The sequence below is a fragment of the Lathamus discolor genome, chromosome 5 (assembly GCF_037157495.1).
Source record: "Lathamus discolor isolate bLatDis1 chromosome 5, bLatDis1.hap1, whole genome shotgun sequence".
Classification (NCBI taxonomy): Eukaryota; Metazoa; Chordata; class Aves; order Psittaciformes; family Psittacidae; genus Lathamus; species Lathamus discolor.
Genome location: NC_088888.1, coordinates 5,179,216 through 5,197,254, shown reverse-complemented (window position 1 = coordinate 5,197,254; position 18,039 = coordinate 5,179,216). Strand labels below are relative to the sequence as shown.

At 37.9% G+C, this 18,039-nt stretch overlaps 1 protein-coding gene across 5 annotated transcripts in view; it reads right to left on the bottom strand.

Moving 5' to 3' along the window:
* Positions 1-18,039, bottom strand: part of SRBD1 (S1 RNA binding domain 1) — a 127,938-nt gene that overhangs the window by 77,861 nt on the left and 32,038 nt on the right. For all 5 annotated transcript variants that reach the window (XM_065679490.1, XM_065679487.1, XM_065679491.1 and 2 more), the window contains one exon: positions 16,978-17,085. In XM_065679490.1, coding sequence (XP_065535562.1) covers positions 16,978-17,085 — 108 coding nt within the window. The remainder of the gene's footprint in view (positions 1-16,977; positions 17,086-18,039) is intronic.

Sequence of the window (18,039 nt, the reverse complement as noted above, 5' to 3'; positions counted from 1 at the left end):
AAAAAAAAACCCAAAACAAATACCACTAAAAAAACTCACCCAAAATCAAATGAAGCTTTACCTTAACAAGCACACTTTTATTGCTCAGTTACTCTCCTCAGACACAGATGCGAAGGTAAGTGAATGTACTCAAGCATCTGTAGAGCAGCAAAAGAACATTGAATGCTTTTTAACTAAATTACACATTGTTTTCTTTTCAGGCCTTGAGGGTTCTTTCCTATCTTCTCTGGTGCTCCTCACTGTCATAGTTTTAAGAATTATTATTTTACTGACACCATACGCAACTTCTGGACATCTACAATAAGAGGTGCTAATCTGAACCAAACACATCCTCAAAGGAGAGTGAGCTAAACATGAGGTGTATTTTAAACTGTTAAAGGATAAAAAAAGAATACACTGGATACCTCTCATTTTGTATTACAAACAGAAGTATGTACCAATCTCAGTTAAAACCAACAAGAACCAACAAAAACACCCCCAAAAACCACGAAACCCCAAAATCAAATAAAAATAACCACCAAATCGCCACAAACCTGAATTCATGAATTGCATGTTTTTACAGAAAAGAAATTCTTTCAGTAAGACCAAAAGGGGAAAAAGGTGACAAAAATAAATATCTGTAATTAGTGAAATAAAAGTGCAGTTAGGCAGTGCTGTATTTGTTTTCTCCCTTCTCTTAAAGGGGAATTATTTATTCCCTCAGGTTGTGACAGATCCACATGGGAGACTTTCCATGAATAATATCACTAGAACTGGCATAAACATATGGTGAAAGACCACTTCATTTAAAACATGTTTTTTCATCCAGTTACAAACACTTCTTCTGGACTCAAGTATTTTATGCTTAATTTCATTTTAACCACATTAGCCCTCTTTTTGACCCCCCATTTTATAATGGGAAAACGTCTTGGAAACATTTGATAAGTTGCAGATCACAGTTAAAACATAAAACAAAGACATTAACAAAAGTAAAATAGTTGCTCATCACTTACAAATACAAATAAGTCGTTTTCTCTAAAAGATGACAAATATTGCACCAGGAAGTTAATATGCAGCGTTTTCTTGGAATACAAATAAATACATTGATTAATCCATTGACAGCCCAACTTCCACCCAAAACCAAAGCCCTAGGATGAAAAAGTGATTTCCTTCTCTCCTCATCACACAAGTTACTTCAAAATGAGAGCAAATTATATCAAAGCTTTCCTGCCAATTCATGTTTGGACAGCAAGAAAGGAAAGTAATGCTGGAACTCAATTGAAGGATCTTCTAGCGAGCACTGCTCAGAAAGCACAGATGATCAAAACCAGCACCTGCAAATGGCCAGCAGATGATACGGGCAATGGGGATCTACCACATACCTGCTTCTCTGGATGGGTCATTAGATTCTTATGTGCGGATTCCGCAAGACCAGCCAGCAATGAAGAGCAAGGGTCTTGAAATGACTCTTTCAGCTTTTGGAAACTGATCAATGCCAGTGAATCACAGCAGTTGAAAGGCACCTGTGGAGACTGACTGGTCTAACAGCTTTGCTCTAAGCAGGGTCAACCAAAACAAGTTGCTGTGTCCACTCAGGTTTCAACTATTTCCATGAATGGAGACTCCAAAACCTAACGCATGGTGACAGGAATACTTGGATTCTCTGTAGCTGAGAGATGAGGTTGCGATAATATTAAACTGAGGTTCAGACTCTTTAAAAACCCAAAACAGTTCAGAAATGAACGGAAACGTGTACCCTGCTGATTGCAGCAATAACAGTAGGCCCACTTAATTTCAAGTGTCTGATGTTAAACTGTTATAATATTCTTGCAGTTGATAACTAACATCTGTTACTTAAAACCAAACCAAACAGCAAACTAAAAACCCCCAACTACTTAGAGAAGAGGAGACAACGCAATATTAAAAGAATAATTGTTCAAATGAGAACACGAGTCTATCTGCTAGAGACTCCACGGCAGCGCAGCGGTGAAGAGCCCAGAGGCACTCTGGCTGATGCAGTCAAATCCTACAGGGGGTTATAGAGAACATATGCCAGGGTGGGAGATGCAGCACCCTTTAATATGGCAGAGCATCTTCTGCCCTAAGGCACTGCTCAGCTCTGCTGGCTAGTGCAGGAGGTGGCAGAGCCAAGCCTCATCCTCAGCCTGCCCCTGGTAGACAGGCCAGGACTATTGCTGCTGTCAGCATCTCTGCGGCCCTGAGCCAGAGTACACTCACATTCACACACCGTCATTGCATGCAACAACAGATCTGCACTGGTCCATTCCAAGGCATTTACTGGTCAGGTTACTAATACCACAAACCGACGTGTCATGGATTTGGGTTTAATCGAACCCTGAGAACCAGAACAAACAGATTCCACAAGCTCCAAGTCTTAACTTCCTTTAAAGTTCATAAAAGCTAACAACATCACCATCATCACAAGCACCATGTGATTTGTGCAATTTAATTACATCAGCTGTGGCATAGTGAAGAAGAAGAAACCCCAAACTTACATGTATCATTATTCTCAATGGAAACTAACTTAAAAGGCCTTATAAACAAGGAGTAGACATGAACTTAAACCATGCATATTCCATTAGAATTCTGACATGAGACCTGTTTTAATCATTGAAAGCTTCAATTTGTATCGAATGCAAAAACTGGTATTTCAGACAACACAAAGACAATTTACATAAAGAAAGCATCTCCAAAGTTCATTGTACTAATTGTAAATTTTAGTTTATCACAACCTAATATTTGCCACAACTCAGCCTGGCTTCATAATGCTGGTATTTAAGGTCAAGTAAAAAATAATCAACGACATACTCTGATTTGCATATTAAATAAAACATATTTACAGAAACTACTGTAAGCACCATTTAATCTGCATCTTTGCTTTATAAAAAACTGGGAGAAATTCCCTACAGACCATAAAACTGAAGAGAATCTGCTTTGAATTAGATGCCACCAGTTTTTAATTCTTAGCGCCAGAACAACCCCTTTACTCAAAGCCCTCTCTCCATCAGAAAACATTACTCCTGATAATGTCAGAAGTCCAGTAACCTACAACCTACTGTAACTGCTTCATCAAAAAGTGGCCAATGGAAGGAAACATCTTTTCCCCTAAATTGCACTGCTAATAATGATTGGCCTTTCCAAGGAGGAGTCCTCTCCAGAATGCCAGAAGGTCTTTAGGCAGTTTCTGTAAGGAGAAAGCTATGACTGAGGAGGCACTGAGTGAGCAGCTGTGGACAGCCAGGTAAAGGAGAAAGCAGGATGCTTGCAAAGCCAGCCAGGGTATATACAGGAGTGGGGAAAACCAAGAGGAACAGAGGAGGACAGCCTTAAGCATTCCTTTAAAAGGAATGAAACATTCCTCTAAAATTCTATGGTTTTGTTGCTAGCTAAAGAAATGGGATGTATTAAAAGGATACTATATCATGATTTCAAAACTATTTCATTTTAAAACATTCAAATTGACAATGTCTCTTTCTATTTATTCTTATAGCAGAAGATTAGAGTTAACATTTCCTTCAGCAGGGAGATAATCACTGAGAACTAACACAGGAATATCCAGTTTGATTTACTTTAAAATGACAAACTAACTTCTAGGACAAAAAAAAAATAAAGGAAAAAAAAGGAAAAAAACTTTTACAAAAAAATGACAACGTAACTTTTAGCTGTGATTTTTACACTATGAGAAAAAACAGACCAGAACAAGTAATAAACGCATCACTGACTTTTACTGAAAGCCAACTTTCAAAGTATATTTACAGTACAACATTATAACGCTGACAGGAGAAGCACCCATGGAGGACGCACGTCGAAACTGTTTCCCTGGAACATTTATGTCAAATTCAAATGTCAAAATGTATTTTAGCCAAATGTTAGCTCTAGTTCAACCCAATAAAAGAACTGAACAGGCAGTAGGCATGTTGCCTTAGCTGCCAAAGATGTTTAACAGAATATAAAGTAGGTTTGAGAGAGAAGTTTGATGCGAAACACCAATTTAATGTTAGTAATAACTGCACATAGATGGACATCTTCCCCCCCACCTCCAGGTTTTTATTTATAAAGCTCCACAGACAACTGATGACTGAGCTACTTGAACAGTATTTGATGTTACATAAAAGAATTTGACACAAAAACTGTGATGTTACTTGCAGTTGGAAAAAGGATTAAAGTGAAAACATCATTTTTATGTGAGCAACACATTTGTTTTCAGGAACACTGTGTTTCTGAAGGAAAGGAAAATAACTAATGTACAGAACTGCTAGATGGGTATGACTACATTTACAACTGCACATGAAGCCACCAAAGCAACACAAGTCTCCCAAAACTGAAAAAGAAGAGGAAAACCTGCACCACTCTCAGCCCTTTCCCCTCCACTTGCCCACTGTTCCCAGTTGTTGCTGCTACAAGGGCCTGGTAAAGAAGGTTCTTCACATAGCTTGAGCTTTTTGATGTCTCCCTTTCAGAAGTACTCTTCCTTGCTTCTCTAACACCCACCACAACAAACGGATCATTTCTCCTTCCCTCCACTTACTCATCATTGACAAAACTGCTGGGATCCAGTTATAAAAAGGAATTATCCTCAATAGGTACCTTCAGTTAAAACCGCCTGACACTGCAGTCATCTAAATCTAATCCCTTTTCAAGCTGAAATAACCTACTCAAAGGCCCTTTGAGACACACAGCATGTCTATATTCTCTGCCTCTCAAGCCCTGAAAACATCATGTTTTCAGTATCTGCTGTTGCTGTGGCTTCTTTCAGTGTCAGTCGTGAAGCTTTTAAGACTGTCATAAACTGTGTTGGTAAGAAAAGTTAAATGAGCCCAGGCAAGCACAGGCCCTAGTGCCAGTATCACACAAAAGTAGTCCAAGCGAAGGTGCAACATGGGTACCACTCACTGCCTGCACTGCCAAGAGCTGCTAAGAGCTGACAGCCTGAGATCAGGAATAGAAATGACAATTTTATGTAACTACAAAGGCAAAGAGCCCTTGCTTTACTGCTACAGACACTTTGTATTTGCTTCTCAGTCGTGGAAGACTCTTAGGCTATCAGATACCTAGAAGCAATTAGTTTAATTTTCAAATCTCCTTAAAATCCAAGCCAATTTGTGGTGGTTTGGGTTTTTTTTTTTTCCATCAAGATTTTTAATACTTGTTTCCTGTTACTGGGGGAATTTGTTACCAGCTGCACAAGTGCCAATTTCCTGGGGTTTACTACTCAAAACAAACCTGAATGTATTTTCAGAGGGATACTTCTACACAAACTCTGGATTTGCACACAAACTTCCATTTTTACCAGATCTCAACGGTATCGATACTTCAAAGAATACTTTTCCCCACTAACAACAGCATTTATGTATATGCTCACTCCTTTATTTTCTTAAACATTTCTGATTACTTAGAAATAGATGCAGCCCACACACATAAACTAACAGAGATCTAGGATGAAGAATTTCATCCCAAAGGTAACTCTCTGCCAGTTAAAAGCCACTGAAATTAAGGTATCTAAAGAGTGTTAGACAGCATAATGTAATCTAACCACCTAACCTAAGCTCCTGCTATCAGCATCAACAATACCACAGTAAGTTTAAATAGATAAATAAATCTGTGTATCACAGCTCAGTAATAAAGGAAGCTCTGTAAGAGCTGAAGTGCAGAACACCATATGTGGTTTCATAAATGAATAGGTATGAAGACTGGTAGAATCTCAACTTAAGTAAAAACACATTACTGGCAACCTTACACAAATGGAAAAATGCTTACTTCCATAAACTATGCAAACATACAACCAGGTCAGACTGTGCAATAACAGTCAGTCCTAGTATCTCACAAATCAGAGGATACATCTTGTATTTATAGAGAAGGCTGTGTGGAGACCTCATAGCAGCCTTCCAGTACCTGAAGGGGGCCTACAGGGATGCTGGGGAGGGTCTCTTCATCAGGGACTGTAGTGACAGGACAAGGGGTAACGGGTTCAAACTTAAACAGGGGAAGTTTAGATTGGATATAAGGAGGAAATTCTTTACTGTGAGGCTGGTGAGGCACTGGAATCAGTTGCCCAGGGGGGTTGTGAGTGCTCCATCCCTGGCGGTGTTCAAGGCCAGGCTGGATGAAGCCTTGGGTGAGATGGTTTAGTGTGAGGTGTCCCTGCCTATGGCAGGGGGGTTGGAACTGGATGATTTTGAGGTCCTTTCCAACCCTAACTATTCCATGATTCTATGATTCTATAATTTTAAACTGGATGCCCCCAGTATTAAGCACACTGTATTTGGATCCTTCCACTTAAATTAACTCGTGTGGATTCCACAAAGAATTCCTGCTGGAGCTTTTTTACACAGTGATGAGCCTAAGCAAATTTTCCCCAATCTTTTCTGATGAAAATTTTATCAATTGCCAAAGCTACTTAATGACATCACTTAAAACACCCAAACATATTTTTCTGATGTCTCTTTAGTACTAAAGGGATTACAGGGTATTATCCCAAACATCACCTCTTTTAGAAAGGCAATATTGACACAAATCAAATTAACATTTTAATGGGTTAAGTTTACATTCTACTTCACAGTATCATTTTGTTAGCATGGTGATAGCATATTAGGTGGAGCCATGCTATTTTGTCACAGTCAATGGGTAAAGACAAGGAGTGCAAAATGCAGAGACGTGGGTAACAAGGATCACACTGCAAGTTTCCATAATCAAAGTTCTTCAAGTACAAATGAAAGGGAGGATATCCTATGCACAATTTCACCTATTCTAAATACTAAGTTTCTAGATTTTCTACATTTTCTTATTTTCAGGTCCAAACCCAGTGGTTTTCAACCTGTGGTTCACAAGTTTCCTTCCATGAATTCACAAATGACACAGAAGAAACCATTCAACTGTCGGTCTCTGGAGTGAATTTTACATTGCAGTTTACCTGAAAACCTGAGCTTTTCTCACTTGAGATCAGTATCAATACCAAGTTTGGAACATTTAAGGCTCCTACCATTGAACCTTCACAATCCTAGCTGCATACAGAGCATGACTCATTTTCTTCATGCAGTGGCTCACACTAATTGAGCAAAAGCCAACTTTTTACGCTTTATGATGAATAGACAGCATTTTAAAACATACTCTGGAGTCACATGGAACAAACTTACTTCAGTTCACTCCAGCTAAAAAAAAAGGATAAATAATAAAATTAATAAATGTAGTATTGGGAAAAGGCTCAGATGCAGCTGTTGAAAGTCTGTCTCCAATGCTCAGTGTGAGAAGCAGTAATATGTCATTAGGTCACATTTTTCAGCTAAGTCCAAACCTCAGTTTTAAGCTCAGACTGTACACTATTCATGTTCACAGATCATTAGGGCAGTGAACAGAAGGAACTGTTCTCTTGACATAACCTGCTGCATTGAAAAGACAACGAATGCGCAAGCCCAACTGAACTCAAAGCTCTACAAAGTTCCCATAGACTATACTTCAATGCCTCTGTCTAGAAGTGCCTTGAAAGTGCCCTTCCCTTTATTCCCTGACTGCGCCCTGATTCCTTCTGCAGCACCAGCTACCCAGTTCCTTAGGCTTCTTGCATTACTCAAGCTACCCCTAGACCTTGGCCACCACTCAGACACCTCTCAACAAAAGGCTTCTTGCTGTCTTCTGCCAAGTACATGATGGCACACGCACTGCAGAGACCGGCACGCAACATTTCAGATGTAGGCAACGACTTGAAAGTTTCATCCTCCAGTAACATTACTGATAATCGCATTATGTGAGCAAGTCAACAGCTATCACAAGGAAGGGTGGTTTGGTGACCCTTCAGAGAAAAAAGGATGTCAGACCAAATAAGAAAACCAATTGTGGGAGAAGTGGATATGTTATAAGATTGCCTTATGCTCATTCCACTAAAGATCTTCCTGGAAATCTTTCTTTTATATTAAACCAATAAGAACCTTGTGGAATTGACCAAATGGCACAGAAAAACTTCAAAAGTTTTAACCATATGAAGCAATAACATAAATCATTTCAGTCCGAAATGAAGAGCTTTATATTTAGCCTATTACGTATCCCATCCCCTCAGAAATATCAGACACCTAAATGAACTAGCTTTGTTTCATTGTAGCAATCTAGCAATCTAAGATCTAATCCTTTTTCTTTAAATCTATTAAATCCTTCTTCATTTCCAAGCTTTAGAAGTAGCCTTGAACAAGAGACTTTAGGCCAGAGTAATTTTTGGTGTCATCATAGAAAGCTCTTAAGAACAGAGATAGCATTGGAAACAGACCAGCATAAAATGTTAAGTGATAAAAATAGTGTTTTAAAAGACTGAGTCAAACACCCCACAAAAATAAATCCCCTACTCACAGTTTAGTTTGGTAGTTCTATACTGAACATGAAAATCACTGCTATACGTATTTGGTACAAATCTAATTTTAAGTGAGTTTTAAGAACAAAATGCCCAGTCTTGTGCTATGAATATGGCCCATTTAATGCACACATTCCAAGACTGCTCCCAGAGGACCTGATGGGCGCACTCTGTGCTGCACTTGTTCTTTGCATAACCTTGGCCTCTCAGTAACCTTTTACCTTTCCAACATGCTGTTCTTTTGTGTTTCTAAACATTTTTGGATGGTTCTCCCTTCTCACCCGACTTTTGTTGTACTGCAATACCAGATGTCTTCTAACTGATTATCTTAAAAGATGAGTTTTATTTATCTGAAAACAACAGAAGATCTATCAGAAAAGAGCCCGTGTACAAATTACTACTCAGTGGGAAACAAGATTAAAAATAGAAAAGTCATTTTGCAATCCTAAATCTAAGCGACTTGTCTGTTAAAAAACAAAGCAGGAGGAATTATTGCGATCGCTTTCTCAAAATCACTATCTGATTTGCAAGAGTATATTTGAGAAGAGTACATTTCTAACTGAAGAGTATGCAAAGTTGCCCTTGAACACAGTCACATGCACAATGACTTTTCATCCTAAAATCTTCCCTGATTTTACAGAAGTTTTTTTTTTTTTATTGTCTGTTTCGTATTCTTTAAAGGTCTGAAGAGATTTGCATTCTGAGAATACACAACTTTTAAAATCACTGCTTCATATTACTGTTACTATGATTTTCCTCATAGAAAGAGAAAACTTAGAAGGGAAGTTGCACGAGTAACTTTTCACTCTTCCCCAAAACCGTTTTCCTATAAATTGCCCTGAACTCAAGTCAAATGACATGTCCTAATCTTCTGGAGAAACAGACTTTTTCCTCAAGATTTAGATTTCTTTTGCTAGTTATATTTATTTCCTGACCCCCTACCTTCACATTGCTGAAGTCTAGACTCCACATATATCTTACTCTTTTTCTGAGCTTAACAGAATTCATAATCTCTTAAGCTACATTGACACACTCCCAATTAGTCCTTGTCCTCATCTTCAAAAACTATGAAGCTGTTTCTCTGAAACAGAATCAGAAGATGGTTCCATAATTATGTCAAGTGTACGATTTATAAAGTTTGGGTTAAAAAGTTTCAAATTCATGCTAGACAAGCCTGAAATTATCTCCTATTTCACCTGTCCCTCTCTAACCTCACTGCTCACCCCTTTCTTTTCCTCAAAAAACATGGCTAGTGATAGTACTGCTATCTAGAGTAAACTCTTAAAATAAGCAACAGAGCTGGGGCAAAGGGGAATCCTTGTTTTCTTGGACTGCTTCAAAATCTAAGATGACTTCTGAATATAGCATGGGTTCGGCTCAATGTAGATATCAGTCTCTGGAGGGACCAAGAAGAAACATCGGATATGATTTTAAACACGGACACTTATTACAGTCCATGTTGTGATGAACAAGACTACTTACTACCTAAAGTCATCAATAATCAAGAGCAGGAGGAGGAATAAGTCCCAACGGAAAGTGAAGTTCCCATTTTCAGGTCTATCCCCTGTGAAATGTATAAAAAAAGCCCCCATTTTGCATTTGAAGCATGCATGATCCTGAGTTCTTACTCAGCTGTGGTAAATAATCACAACAGAGAGTAACTTTAAAGTAAGGGACAGAAGATGGTTTGACTGGAAATCACTACAAAATTTTTTGAACATTTTTATTAACCATATCCCCTTCACTCACATTTTAAACCTGTTTTTTCCTCAAATTATTTCTTCATTGCTTAGGACTTCTCATGATTCCAATAGGGCTTCAAAGAGATGAAAGCAGACAACAAAGGTTCTTCAGTGCACATTTTAGACGTGTGCATTGTTTCCACTGAATATGTATTCTTTTTGCCAAAACATTCCGAACTACTTTCTACTTTCTGTATCAGGCATCTCATGACCTAAGGTGTGTAGGTGTTCGTACATAAATGTGTCATCAATAGAGTTATATAGCTTAACAGACAAAACCAACACCTTAAAGAAAATATAATCAAAAAGAAATAGGAATAAGGTTTCCCACATCCCTATTCCCCTTTGTACTCTCAACAGACTTGAAACAACTGCATTAATGCAGCAAGCAATAGCTTGTAAAAGGATGCAAACCAGCTGAAACATTTGACAGACAGTGTTAAATACCAGAGGATTCATATCAACCACTTTATTTGAAAAGGTGCTTTGATGTTGGCTATCTTTCATGTACCTCTTTCATGGCACATTAATAAGGAAAACTGAGATGGGGTAAATTAAGTCCCAAGGTCATATCTAGAGTTACAGCACTGTGGGTACCTGATGAAATACGGATTAATGCTGCATGAGCACTGAATAAATAAAACCACTTCTGTTAACCACTCAAACAAGTTTTACAAGTAGTTCTGAACTTTATTCGGCAACTAGACTTCAGACATCTTAATCCCCCCACACTGCTTTGAAACCTAATTATCATAATGTGAACCCGAATGTTAGGTCCCTTTCAAACTGCGAGTGCTATGAAGCAGAAAAGTAATGGGAATTAAGCTAGTGTAACATTAGAAATGTAGAGGCATGGAACTTGAAAGTGGCATTTGTTAAAGCTGAGCGAGTATAATGTAGATATTCAACAATATAAAACACACATTTAAATTGAAAAGGATATTTAAAGCATGTGCAGACACCTATAAAACACAAGCGGACCTAAAATCCTGTAGAACAAACATTTCCAAAACAATTTCTTGCCACCAAGGTCCAACTTCAAAAGGTATTAAACAGTCCTATTCCACCTTAGCAGAACATTTCTAAGTATTCTAAAGCAGACAATTTAAACATTAAAGAAAACCCAGTGAGAACTTTACAAGACATTACAGACTTTCCCCTATTTGTCACAGTACAGAAGTGTTTGAACTTAAACAGCAGTAAATTATTAATTACATTGCTTATAAAGACGCAAGAGCAAGAAAAGGTTTTGCTGAAAGTGGCAGAAAAGGATTTAGTATCAAGTTTAAAGCGAAGTATAACAGAAATTAAACACCAACCCACCTAAACAACAACAAAAAAATACACTTGCCTGGCTGCATTTTTTACTGCTTGTTGAAAACTATTAACAATTCATGATACCTATCAAACTTTCTTTTAAATATGAGCTCAAATACTTCATTCTCAGTGTGCACTAATGTAAGAAGCACATAAGAAAAGTCAGACCAATAAGAATGCTTGTATTGATGGTACATATGGTTTGATGAAACCACTGAGGCTGAAAGAAAAACTGTGATTTTACTTTTCCCAATGTGATGATTGTCCTGCTCTAGCACAGTTCACCTGTCATTCAGATAGTCTGTATTGCCAAGATGCCTTCAGCCAACAATAATCAAAGGAAACCAGTTGCAGTGATCGCAATATGAAATGAAATTCCCGAAATATTTTTTCAAGATTTCCATTTAATCCAAAAAAGGCCAACGAAACCCTAAAAGTTCATCATCTGCCACGTTAACGCTGAACACACTGTTGTTTCATTTACATTGCTGGTCCTGTTAAAACAAATACACTTGTCTAAACCAGAACATCTGTTTTGGTTATAATACAACATATCTTTGGCAAGAACGCACAATAGAACTAACATAAATAATCAAGAATATTTATTGAACCTTGTAAAAAAAAAAAAAAAATCAAAACCCAACCTGATTTGTAACAAAAAACCTGAAGACCAGATATGACTGTCTCTGGGCTCTAGTCCAGTCCTAATCTAAGTCAATAAACATAGCTCTAAAAGGGAAACTCCATTAAAAAAAAAAAAGGAAAGAAAGACCTGCAGTTATTTAGGTTGGATGTAGGTATCCGAAAGCATGTTGGTTAGAAAAAAAGCAGTTAAAAATATTTGCTTTAAATCAAACTGTCAAACTGAAGCCAAACAGGTTTTAAAGCCACACGAAAAATAGTGCCATATGCCTCATTTCCTACTACTGTCTTCACTGGTATGTCTTTCTCCTTGAAAACTTCAGTAAAGATGTATGTAGTTTGCACTTGCCATTGCTGGAGATGTGTATTTTAATTGCTTGCTTTTCATATATTTATTAGCACCAAAACCAAAGCAGTTATCAAATTAGATATTATCAAATTAGATCAAATTATCATATTAGTTATCAAATTAGATCAAGATCACTAGTGGTGCTGCCAGGAAAAAGCAGCGGGTCATAGTGGTAGGGGACTCTACTTTGAAAAGCACAGAGGCACCCATCTGTCGGCCTGACCCAGTGTCAAGGAAGCTGTCTTGATACCAGGGGCTCGGATCAGGGATGTTGCAGAGAGGCTGCACTGTCTAGTAAGTCCCACTGACTATTACCCACTTCTAGTGATCCATGTGGGTGCTAGTGACACAGACAGCAGTAGCCCAGAAAACATTTAGAAGGACTACAGAGCCCTGGAAGAGGTGCTTATGGGCTCTGGAGCACAGATAGTGGTGACATGGTTTAGTGTGAGGTGTCCCTGCCCATGGGATGTGGGTAGGAACTAGATGATCTTAAGGTCCTTTCCAACCCTAACTATTCTATGGTTCTATGTTGTAATGTTTTTGAAAGAAACTGAAATAAATTTTGGAAGTGTCTTTTGGTACTGATACAAGTGAAATAGTTTAAAGTGAAAAACAGTTAATTTGATACTTGCCATACAACCAAGAAAGGGTGAAATTGTTCTCATTTAAGTAGTTAAGTAGTGTTTAAGTGCTTGGTAGATTTGGATACTGAAGCCAAGTAATAACTTGATGCACCATTCTGAAGTTCCTGTACATGACTTTAGTAGTAGAAACTCTTTCAGCATATTCTACACATACATGCAATCAATTAAGTGTTCAGCAGCTTATTATCATTAATATCCATTTGAGCTCATACTGTCCAGATTATTTGTGCATGCATGAACTGAACACTTTGGTTCTAAAATTACAGACTATAATTGTCCCATTTCCCTGGAAATGCACGATCCAAGTCCCATATGATGAACTGGACATAGAAGTATGAACAGGTTTTTATTTTTTATAATAATTTCTGATCCTATTCTCCCCTTCTAACAAAAAAAAAACCCATAAGCAGTATCATATTGCAGGCTTTTTTTGTCAAGGAAGCTGAAGTCCATAGTACCTTTCTGAATGACAGCTTAAGAAGTTGATTGGGATTTTGGTTTTAAAGCACTATAAACCAATCCAGCCTCATCTGCCAAGGCACTCTACATTTGGACTCCTTCAAGGAAAAAAGACTGTAAATGCAAATATAATTGGCAATTCTCTGAGGCTTGCACACAGCAACGAACCGAGCTCTGTTTTGCTGGGCAAGGATTTCCACCTTAGTGCAGCTCAGTGCATCACTGGGACAAGCTGAATGCTTAAGATGCGGTATCGTGTTAGATGCAACTGACTATTCTGTTATAGTTTAAGTACTGGAGGAGTTTTGTTTTGTTCTTTTTTTTTGGGGGGGGGGGGGGGGGGCTGGGGTCTTCCTCCCCCAATTTAAGCATATATTGATTTGTAAATCCATTTTTTACTTGTAACTGCAACCTGCTGACATGGACCTTCTTTAAAAATTAAGTGTTGCAACATTGAGATTTTAATTGAAAAACAACTTATAAAGATAACCTGATCCAAAAGCATACCTTGGATTTCCACAGAATTAATTATACATATATACAACGCACGTATATACATCGCACATATATATACGTATATACAACGCACTCATTTTCCCCTATCATGAAAAAACAACAATCAAGGGAAGACTTGGTACATGGAAACAGAAAAGGGTTTTGTGATCTGAGAGCACATGCTCCAGGAGACTTTTTGTTTCATAAATAAAAAAAAGAGGATCATCAGAGCAAGTCATCCGTCACAGCTCCCCTCGAAAGCTACGGCAGTTCTCACAAAGTACGCCTACTGTCACCTATTGCTCAAATGGTAAGTCTGAGCTAATTGCTCCTTGTTTAGAAAGTATCACTTACTATTTGGAACTCGGACTGACATAAATTCCAGGCATTTCATCAGATTATCAGAAGCAGGGGGCGGATGCATGGACTCCTCATTCCTTTCAGTTACCAAGAATTACCAGCTATATTAAGGAGAAAGTTATCTGGAGCTAGAAAGCAGAGGAAACTTGCAGAACTCAGCTGGGAAACACCAACACTGGATAATGCAATGAGATTCACATAAAAGTAATTTAGCAGAAAGGGCAACACAGGAACTCAGATCTTCAAGAAAGAAGCTCAGTCAAGACTGTCAAAATTTGAGGAGATACACAAGGACTGCAAGTCCACCTGATTTGTAAACCCACATACATAAATATGCACACAAACAGTGGTCTACAAAGTTTAGTGCATCAAAAGTCACCTATAGCATGCAATACTAACAAAGAAAGTCCAACATCACAATCCTTTGATTTTCACTTTAATATGCAGTGTTCTGCATACCAATTCTGAAGTAGGAACCAACCCCTCACCATAAATGAGCACAGCACAAGAAAACACTTAAATACACACTGAAAGCAAAAATGCTTTTGAGTATGCTAATTTCCACTTCCAGAAATTAATTTGGGACATTAAAAAAATGGCAGTTACATGTTTTTCCTACAAATATAATGAGTTTGGGAAAAAAAGGCTAAAATAAATTATCACTACTAGAAAAAATAACCAACTTCATAACTTGACTGTTGCTTCAGAGCATTTATACTAATTCCTATTACACAAGAGCTTTCAAGAATATCAGTTTCAAGAATGTGGTAGCTCTACTGGCCCCCCCAGAATATACAATATACAATATATAATGATAGTTACTTTGCAAATTCTATAATCCTGAACTATAAACAGAAAGAAAATATTTGAGCAAAAGAGGAAAAAACTGTGAGAAAACCATCCACCACAGTATTGTATAAATAACTTCTGTGTAAACTAGTTATTTTGTAGCATATGATCAATAAATAAATCACTATTTCTCTTTCAGACAACGTGCTTACATCAACCTAAAGGATTTTTAAAGTAGGAAGCAAACAACAGTGAAATTAAACATTTGCCCCAAAACCACACAGCTTAAAGAGTTTTCCATTCTCTACAGTCATTAAAAATCTACTGTTTTGAAAATGGATTCAGGAAAGAGGATGCTTAGCTCTCCAGAAGCTTGATCAGCCTCTTTCCTTTACAAACAATTAAAATGAGAAAACCCTGCTACATCTCCTGGAATAGAAAGGAGATTTAAGTAGCAGATCTTGTATAAATTTACTTAGACATCTTAGAAACAAATGGGACTGGAGCACCTCCCGTATGAAGACAGGCTGAGGAAGTTGGGGCTGTTCAGCCTGGAGAAGAGAAGGCTGCATGGGGACCTAATAGCAGCCTTCCAGTACCTGAAGGGGGCCTATAGGGATGCTGGGGAGGGACTCTTCATCAGGGACTGTAGTGACAGGACAAGGGGTAACGGGTTCAAACTTAAACAGGGGAAGTTTAGATTGGATCTAAGGAGGAAATTCTTTCCTGTGAGGGTGGTGAGGCACTGGAATGGGTTGCCCAGGGAGGCTGTGAGTGCTCCATCCCTGGCAGTGTTGAAGGCCAGGTTGGATGAAGCCTTGTGTTGGATGGTTTAGTGTGAGGTGTCCCTGCCCATGGCAGGGGGGTTGGAACTGGAGGATCTTGAGGTCCTTTCCAACCCTAACTATTCTATGATTCTATGATTCTAACAAGTGCAAGTAAAACCACAGCACAAGTTAGCAGGAATACTACATTTGTTGACCTTTTCTGTAAGATAACTTCCAAATCTATGGAGAAAAGGCTGTACTGAATGTATATAGTAGTCTGAAGAGACAAAGTCTTCTTCAAAACTTTTGATAACTTATTTCAGCATGTTAAGACAATGAAAACTGAGAATTGCTGTTAAACTTCAGCACAAAAGATAATCCAAGCTAGATCACCAAAAAAGCTTTAAAAAGAAATAAAGGTGTTAATTAAAAACATATATAAAAAACCCCACCAACAAAACCCAACAAAAACCCAAAAGAAACAAAAGTAATTCTGCATGGGAGAAAGCAAAGTGATATAACACAGTTTCCATCAAAATCAAAGAGCAGAATACTTTAGTTTGAATTCAACAAACTAATGGATAACATTAAGTTTAGAGAGGATAAATACCTTCACTACTTTCTGCTAGGTATTAACAAACTATTTATTCCCAAACCATTTAATACCCATAGGATTAGCAAGCATTCCAATACTGTAGTCAGACAACACAAGCTTTATCACTCGCATTTAAACCTCATTCATCAAGAAATAAGCACACAACACCGAAACAGGTCCTTGGCTGTTCAAGCTGCTACTCTCACATGCTTTGTTACAATGATAATAACAGCATGAGTGAACCTCAGGAAGAGAAAATAAAATGCTTCAATGGGTTTACCTTACTTGCTCATGATAACTACTTTCATGCTCAAAGAGCTACAGCCATTTTCCTTTGGTTTGAGGGATGGATGGGTCAAGCTTGAAGCGAAGACAGACAAGGCAACCAAAAGAAATAGTTCCAAAAATAATATTTAAAAGTACCTGCTAAGTTAAAATATGCTGAACAGAGGAACATCCCAGCAAGCAAAGTGATCTTACCAGTAAACAACATCCAGTGGTGCAAAGTATTTCCTCATAATTAAGTCAGCAAAGTAAGCTTCTGTTTCTCTGCAGGCAGTGCCATTGCCAATCACGACAGTGCTACAGCTTTGCACGAGGTAAAAAGAAAAATAATAATTATTACTTATTCTTTTAGATTTTTTCACACATAGCACTCAACCCACAACAACAAATACATCTTATTTTATGTAACACAAGGCCTGGATTCAATCAGAACCTACTCCTAGTAATAGCACAATGTGTTTAACATGTTTTCCATGTGATTGCTCAAGAGATGAGTCAAAATTTTCACTCATTCAATTGAGCTTAACAGTGCTAATATCTGCAGGAAAACAAAAAACAATCATACTTCATATTCATGAAAGAAATGCAATGTTATTTACAATCCTCAAACCCTTTCACCTCGTATTTTCCTCATCTGTTCTATGATTCAATGAAAAAGGGAAGAAGCCCAAGCAATAAGCATCTTAATTCCTTAATGGGAACGTCATAGTTTGTAACAGCTTGCAAGGTCATTGCCTCTGACTGCCCCCACCACCGCCAGTCAGCCATCAAATCACCTTGTTTAAAGCCAATCTAATGCTTGAAGACAAACTGGACTGTGTGCTGTGGCAGCTCAGCATCTGACCCAGTAGACCAGATGTCTGTCTACAGGGGATCCCAAAGTAGCTGAAAACAATAACCTTTTAACCATGCTGCCCCTATTTGCAAGTCCCTCTGGAGATCTATCTGAGCAGGATTTCCTTTGCTTAGTAAAACTTTTCTGAAAGCTAAAATGTGGCTTTTGGAACAGGGAAAGATTGATGAGTGGTTTAGGGGGGGATATGAAGAGTGTGGCTAAACTTATGTCTTAGCTGAATGTTAATTTCTAGTCCTAAAAATAAATGGATTGACAGAGCTTCACAGGGATACATTCATAGCATGCTGCTTTAGTCATAGCCATGGCTTGATTTCATATGCTTCTAACGTATACATAATGCAAAAGCAAGAATATTAAACTAAAAGAAAAATAAGCTTTGAAGTTCATAAAAAAAATCAGTA